This window comes from Rhododendron vialii, chromosome 3a (assembly GCF_030253575.1).
Source record: "Rhododendron vialii isolate Sample 1 chromosome 3a, ASM3025357v1".
Taxonomy (NCBI): Eukaryota; Viridiplantae; Streptophyta; class Magnoliopsida; order Ericales; family Ericaceae; genus Rhododendron; species Rhododendron vialii.
This window is the reverse complement of record NC_080559.1, coordinates 31,466,700-31,474,658: the sequence shown is the minus strand read 5'-3', so window position 1 is coordinate 31,474,658 and position 7,959 is coordinate 31,466,700. Positions and strand designations below refer to the sequence as shown.

The 7,959-nt window shown below is 37.8% G+C and overlaps 1 protein-coding gene across 1 annotated transcript; it reads right to left on the bottom strand.

The window, feature by feature from the left end:
- Positions 1-3,078: 3,078 nt before the first annotated feature.
- LOC131319961 (transcription factor MYB92-like) lies at positions 3,079-5,544 on the bottom strand. The gene is made up of 4 exons (XM_058350451.1): positions 5,381-5,544; positions 5,001-5,274; positions 3,451-4,215; positions 3,079-3,344 (listed from the first exon to the last, which is right to left on the bottom strand). Exons 1-4 carry the CDS (start codon positions 5,502-5,504, stop codon positions 3,311-3,313), a joined length of 1,197 nt encoding a protein of 398 aa, XP_058206434.1. The 5' UTR covers positions 5,505-5,544; the 3' UTR covers positions 3,079-3,310.
- Between the last annotated feature and the right edge of the window lie 2,415 nt (positions 5,545-7,959).

Genomic DNA, 7,959 nt, shown 5'->3' with positions numbered 1-7,959 from the left:
TTTATTGGTTTACTGCTGAGAATATCTTAACAAATCTGGATCATTAAAAATGCTACCACCAATGGAAAGATTTTGGTAATTTTATAGTATTCCTTTTTATTTGGTATGCTCCAGCATCCTCCATACCCCATTAATTGCTGGCACTCCAGAATCCCACTATACCCCATTAATTGCTGGCTGAGATTCTCACAAATACAAACATTGAAGTTGTTTAATTAATTCGGATAAAAAAAAAAAGAAGTTGTTTAATTAATTGCCTATCATTTACTATTATAAAATCGTTCTATGCTGCTGTAGGTTCATTAAAATACTTCCACCTACGTGCAAGTTTATATATATACGCCTAAAGCACATCTGATTACTTTACCAAGGATTCCTAGCTAGGGTTTAGCCCAAGAAAGAGTTTTTTTTTTTTTTTTTATAACCATGGAGTTCGGGCCAGTTTTCGCGTAGCTCAATTAATTTCAGAGCCTTGAACGACCCTTCAAACCCTCCATATAGATCTTAAGATATGAAATCCTTGGCCTTCGTGTGTTAACCCGAGAAGGAGTAGGAACGAATAATATGCTTATCAGCAAAGAAAATCGATATAACCAACAAATATAAGATCCAAAATGAATATCTCTCTCTCAAGTCAGTCACAGGGCTTAGATCAGGTATCTCACTCCACGCGTAAGAGTGTGAAACGGTTGTGGAAGGGACGGTAAGGGTTGGTCCGAAGTACGCACGAACGAGCTGGCCCGGGACACCCTGCATTCTCCAAAACGAAGGAGACAATATAAACTCATTAAGGGTAAAATATTCCCACACTACGGAAACTGCATGGTACATATTTACGTGCAAATTAAGCAATAAAATGTTCTTTGAACTTTGTAGTATTTTGTTGTTTAGTAGAAAGGCGAAAGATTAGTTCGCTTTTGTATATACTATTGTCTGTTTGTATGTGTGTATATATATATAAATTCATAGATACATGTTGGAGGAATATATGTCTGTATGAATGACTTTGGGGGGTTCGCTGGGATGGCAACATATTTATTTGGCAAGGGGTAGGTGGGGTTAGTTCTTCTTTAGTGGTTAATACTATACCTACTTTAATTTCATCAAGTTTCCTTGTTGAAGAAGGTTAGCTTATAAACTTGGATTTCCAGTAACAATTGCATCTAGATATATATATCGATGAGCCTAAACATAAAAAGAACAAAACTTCACCAAATTTGCAAATCCTCCTTTTCTTTTTGAATGTATAGATTGTGATGTAGTTAATTAAATGCGCGAGCTAGATATAAACGTAGTATTTTTTGGTCCAAAAAACAGTGGCGGAGCTGGGTTTTGGATTCAAATTATGGGTCTAAGCTAGAAAAAAAACTTTCGATTGGTAATTTTTTTTCTATTCCTCACTCTTTTTTCTATTTGAGCTAATAAGATTGACAATCCTTCAAAATAGTAGCAGGATGTGATACATTGTTCGGGATTTTATTTGGTTTGATTAATTGTTCCAGCAAAGAGGTCAAATACAAAATGATCAAGAGCGAGTGAGTGAGCTAGAGAGAGAGAGAGAGAGAGAGAGAGAGAGAATAGATATATACAGAACTCGAATAACTATAATTATTGGATAAGAAAAAAGCTAAGGCAACAATTTGAAAACTCACAGACACGTAAAACACAAGAAATTTGTAAGTTGTACGTAATTGTACTCTATAAGTCAATCTATTCTTTGAGAGGGCGGTTGGCTCGTCGCCAGCCCCAATTCATCTCCACCGCCATGTCAACCATTCATAAGACATGGATCGATCATCCCCTATCAGAGAGGATCACACGCATCGCATGCGAGGTCACTCTCACCGAGCCTTGATCGCGAGAACATGCATGCGTCTGGCCTAAAAACTAGGGAGCTAGCTGAAAATTTCCTCTACAAGTAATACCCAAATTTTTCTCTGCAGCTTAGCAAAATTAATGGCTAATAATATCTTTAATTGCTTGCTTATGCAGCAATGGGTTCTCTGTCAAAGAGAAACATAGTCTTACCTAATGAGTGACAAATGACCATAGTCTTAGACTTTTTTAAAATAGGGCAGATAACCATCAATTAGTTAATCAGAAACCATTATTCAAAGTTTACTTTCTCATTATCTTAATCTGTGCCTGGTGAGGTTTCTTGGCCCAAGCACATTACCAGGGCCGGCTCAGAGGGGAAGCGGAGGAACCAAAAGTCACTTCGATATAAGTTATCCATAAGTATTTGAAGGATTCTGTAGTAACGTTTCTCTCTTACAATTGTATACTTTTAGGTTAAATTTTTGTTAGTTTATTGAGCTTTTAAAATAAATTTTTGAAAATATAGATGGCCCAATATTAGAAGTTCGTTTCCGGCCCCAAATAAGTTTGAGCCGGCTCTGCACATTAAGGGGGGCTTTGTACTAATTTGTTTGTTTGTTTGTCCTTGGTTTTGTGACTGTCCACATCAAGAGATGTTTGCAACTTTGACATTTTCTTGTCTCCCATTTAAAGTCAAAGTGGTGAGGGTAATTTCTCGGTGCTTACTATATAATAAAAAATGTGTGATTCCACTGTTCAATCATTGGAGACAAATGGGCCAATAAATAGTTTAAGAAAAATGCTAATAACTGCCCGATGGTATGTCGGTAAGGCAGAAAAAATGAGAAAAAAACACAATTTCTGATGTGTTAAAGTGCCTTGTAAAATGTACAAAGCACATCGAAAATTATATTTTTTGTATTCTTCTTGTCTTATTGAGAACTCAATGGAGTTGTCACTAATACAACCTATAGTTTAATTAATTAATATGAGAAGTTGACAACATAATCAGAGAGGTAACCTTGTCTAACAAATTAAAGAGGACTTTATAATAATTAACTAGGTTTTGAATATGTTTGCTCCAAAAAGTGCGTAACGTGCTCTGCGGTCAAAGAATGTTGAATGTGTGTGTTGTGAGCGTGCCAAGACCGTGGCATGGTCTAAACGGACAGGGGATCGCAGAGTGCCCTGATCTGACTTCTAAAAGGACAAAAGCATCCTTCATTTTATTTGCATAAAACAGAATAACACAAAACCATATAATGGAAAGTTCTTCATTTTATTTGCAGTGTATTTTGCACAATGCTGATATGATATACAAATGATATCAGTATAAAACAGAAGGGGAAAAAAAAGAAGGAGAAAATATGCATGCATGTATAAATTAAAGTAATTGAAATCAATCTATCTGTTACAAAATCAACTCCCAACTAATGCATAGTTTTATTTGTCTACAAATCCGTCCCACTTTATGAACTGGAAGATCCTTCTATCACGAGATCGGCCATGAGGGAGAAGTTGCTTGGCTGCAAAAAAAAAAACCAAAAAATACATTAAAAATGAGAAGGAAATTAAAAAAAATAGAAGGAGAAAAGGGGAAAAAAAAAACTTTGTAGTAGAAATATTACTCACTCTATAATATCTCTCCAATTATAGGAGTCGCCAACTGCTTCATCATCCATGAGGTCTCCCCAAGCTTCAAAGGTGGTAGAAGTGGATGAAGGGTTGGACATATCAATATTGTTCTGGTTGTACTTGTTTTCCATTTTCTTGACAGTTGAAAACTCAGGCAAGTCTGAAACCAATGCAGGAAGTGAATTATTCTCCGTTTGGAAAGCACTCAACTGGTTAAAATTCCCGTTGTTGTTATCGACATTGTCGAAAGCCGCCTTGGAGTTCCCGACGATATCGGGTCGAACAATGTGATGATCAATATTAGGTTGATGGAAATCTAGGTTTGGAAAGGTGGATGGGATATTCTGGGACAAGTTGACAGGATTGACCCCCCTGAGATATTCATAGAGCTGTTGGTTACTGGGAAGAGGCTGGGATCCCATGAGGTTGAGAGCTTCCATGGGTACTGGAGGTGGACTAGGACTGGTGCTTAGGACTTGGAGTATGTTGTTCAGCAGTTGGAATTTGGCTAGTTGCGCAGCATCTGTTTGTAAGCTCAGGGGATTATTATCCCAGGGAGTACTGTTCATGGGATTGCTCATGAAGTTGGTGGCTGCAAGCAATTGAGGTAGATTTGCCAGGAGATTGAGGTGGTCAGTTCTCGGTCGGTGAGTGACCGGATCGATACCCATTTGAAGAAGCTTCTTCCTCAGATGGGTGTTCCAGAAGTTCTTGATTTCGTTATCCGTCCGGCCCGGAAGATGTGTCGCGATCGCCGACCACCTGCCGGAAAAAATAATTACATTAACTACGTACGTAGTTTAATTGCATCTTTGTGTCGAAAATTGAGCAGGACCTGGAAACATTTTCCATAAAAAAGTATCTACAATGCAGTGCTGTGACAAAATTGCAGTTCTTTTGCTGAATCATGAGGACCAATCAAGAGTTTAAATTGCGATAGCGGGCATCATAACTGTAACAAAATCGATCAATAGTATCGATAGAAAAGTAACGGGAATCGAATGTGGCAGACGTTAAGTTTTTCAAATTAATTTCGGGTCCGAAGCACTTGAAGCAACTATAGTGGTCAAAGTATCGAAATTAAATTGGCTATGGTAGCTAGGTGCGTGGAAATTAAAGAGCATGCGCGGATCGATTTCCTTCTCGGGGTTCAATCATTAGGTGTTCAGATGTCATCTTGTCAATAATTTTATTCGTGTGTTTTTCTCCTTTGTTTTGTGACTTTTGTTATATGAAAAATTTGAGAAGCGGGAGTAGGTTGAGATTTTGCACGTGGGAACACTAGAAGAGTCGATGTTTATTTTTCGAAGCTCTATGCATTTCTTTTCTTATGGATTCTAATTTCCTGCTTTTATCATTCATGGCAATAAAATTATCATTTTGCTGATAAAAAAAAAAAATAGCGGTCAAGTATCAGCCGTAGCAGTCGTGAAGCGGAGAAAAATCAAATACAAAATGATACATATCGGGAATTAGCTGATACGCGCTTGCAAATTTTTCTAGATGCCATGAAAGCAGAAGAAAGAGGGGAAAAAAAAAATGTTTACTTGTTTCCAAGGACTTGGTGGAGGTTGATGATGATTTGCTCTTCTTCTTCAGTGAACTTTCCTCTCTTGATATCCGGCCTCAGATAGTTCGTCCACCTCAGCCTGCAACTCTTCCCGCACCTGTTCAGCCCGGCGAGCTTCGGAAGCGCTCTCCAGCTCCCATGCCCGTTCCTGTGTATGTAATCAGTGAGCTTCTGGTCCTCTTCTGGAGTCCACGGCCCCTTCTTCAGCCCGGTCTCGTCGCAGCACGGCGATCTCCCCATCTCCGGCACTCCTGCACGTACCCAGATATAATTGGTTAAAAAAGATCTAGTACTCTTCATGAAAAAATTAAAAAAAAAAAGGTTTCTCAGTTTTGCAAAGCAGAAGAGATTTCAAACCTGCGTGTCTGGTGGTGGGGGGATGGTGAGGGAGAAAAGGTTGGGTATCTACCAGAGGAACAATGGTGGTTTTATAGTGAGGGTGATTGGAATAAACAAAGGGTGAAGTGTGAGATGGAAGCATTTCCCAAAGGAGAGGGCCGTTTTTAATGGAGCTTATTTTACTTGTGTATATTGCTATTAGTGTCGGAGATCCCGAGCCCTGTTGTCCTTTATGTTTCGTGTGTTTTTGGGTCAAGCTACATCAAGAAAAGAGAACTTCAAAGTCCTTTGCAGATTTTTATTTTTTTATTTTATAACCGAGGGTCGGGTATCTGGATCAGCTTACGCGTGCACCTTAATTAATCCCGGGAATTTATCCCGTTGTCTGCTTGTGGGGGTCACGGACTGGCCTCAAAAAAATTGGTAGAACCTAAGGGGTTTCGAACGTATATAAGATCTCTGAAAGAGCACGTCTCTAAATCTCAGACCTTAACCTGCAGGCGAATTCCTTTGGCTTCATTTTTTTTTGTTTTTCGTGTCTTCAAATGTCTAGTTTAGTATAGGAGAGAGCAGTTAGCAATGGAGTACAAGTTTAAGTGGTGTACAATATTCTATTCCTTGTCCTATATTTAATTTTTTATGTCTCTTTTTTTTTTGGAATTTGGTATTTTTAGATTAAAAAATTAAGTAATTATGAACTAACTTTACAAATTTTCTCGCACCAATTTAGACATATAACTAACTAAAATGATGCTGATTTTGGCGCTTCACTATTGTACACAAGGGTTCCATTTTGTACATAAAGTTACTCCACTTTGTACATAAAGTTGCTCCACTTTGTACATGAGGATAACTTCATGTACAAAGTGGAGCGCTTGTCTATAAAAGTGGAGCAAAAAAATCAGTTTCCTAACTAAAATAAGTACTTATTTTTTTGAATCCAATGTGATGTATTACAAGAGAATGACCTGTCTCGTAACGCAAAAAACAAATATTTAAAAAATAAAAATATTAGCGGAACGGGGCCTAATTGAGTTTTTTAAATTGATATACGAAATTAGACAAATTATGAAGTATAATATTTTAGTACTTCTATATTGTTATTGACAAGTGAGTAGAAGAAAGAAGCATTTGGCTTTCTTCCTTTTGGGTATCTAATAAGGATTGACTATGGTACAAAACAGATCAACACACGCAAAAGAAACTCTTGCGTCACTTGTGGGACCCAACCGAAAATCCAAAACTCCTTCCAAGCTTCTAACGACTCATCAATTTTTATAATGTTTGATTTTTGAGTCATTATTAGTTAGCCCTTGTGCATGTATTGTTAACTACGTTATACCCCTAGCTAACTCTTTTATTAGTAGTAGTATTTGATAACTGATGTTCGGGTCAGTTTGTACGCACCTCGGCTAACTCCGAGACTTTGACGTTAACGACTTGGCAAATTCTCCAGTAGGCCCAAGATTTAGAGTGTTTTGTGAGATTAATTCGAGAATGCGAAGAACTCATTGAGGACGAGTACTTATTGCTTTTGTCATTCCCACTTAATTGACTGATCAATTTTATAATGTTCATTTTTGAGTCATTATGGATGCTTGATTAACCTTATGCATGTATGGTTAACTAAGTTAGACCACCCCAACGAATTTAAAATTAAGAAAATTTAAATACACATGAACATATGGCATAAAAAGTAGTACCCAAAGTTTGTGTGAACAAGAGATAAAACTGTATTTTGGGTATCATTTTGCTAACAATAATGCCTACATATATACACAGCTTTTTACTACAACCCGTCATAACTGCTAACTCAACACACCTTAAAACAAGTTGGCATTTCCTGAGTTAGCAGTTGTGATAAAAAGTTGTGTATGTAGCATTATTGTACATAGAGTTGTCCATTATATAAGAATTTTTTTTATTTAACCCAAGCGATTTGCAGGGCTAATTGCATAGAATTTTTTTCAAATTAACCTGAAAATTTATTAGAATTAGTGCAAATATTTGAGATTCTACAGGAACCCGGGCACCCACCGGCACAAGTGATTATTCAGTGGTCTTGGGGCACGCACTGCCATGCACATGGTGCCCCAAAATTCTTGTCCACGTCCATGCACGGTCCACATACACACTAAGTAATGAGCACTACGAAAATGTGGATAAATCGTTAGAATCTATCACGCAATCCCGGCACCCCTCTGTGTCCGCTTCTGCCTGTAGAAGCATCAAAGTGACTCACCCCGGATTGGCACTATTAAACGGATTTAACCGATCAGTCGTTAGAACTGGGAAGGAGTAGTTTTCGATCGATTCCGGGTTGGTCCCTCACGAAATGACTGAGTAGTTTCTTTTGCGTGCGTCGAGACGCTTTGTACTTTGGTCAATTTTCAATTAAGAGATATCGATCCACAGAAGAATAAAGAGAAAGGCAGGCAGGCAAATGTGTTTCTTTCTTCTTAGTACTGGAGTAATAATTTCTTCTCTTTCTCGTCTCTTCTATAATTAGTGTGGTCCTAGCTAAGAAATTTTAGCTATTTTTGATGATCTATAGATAGAGATGCCTGCCAAGTGTAGAACCTAACCCAGCATATTTG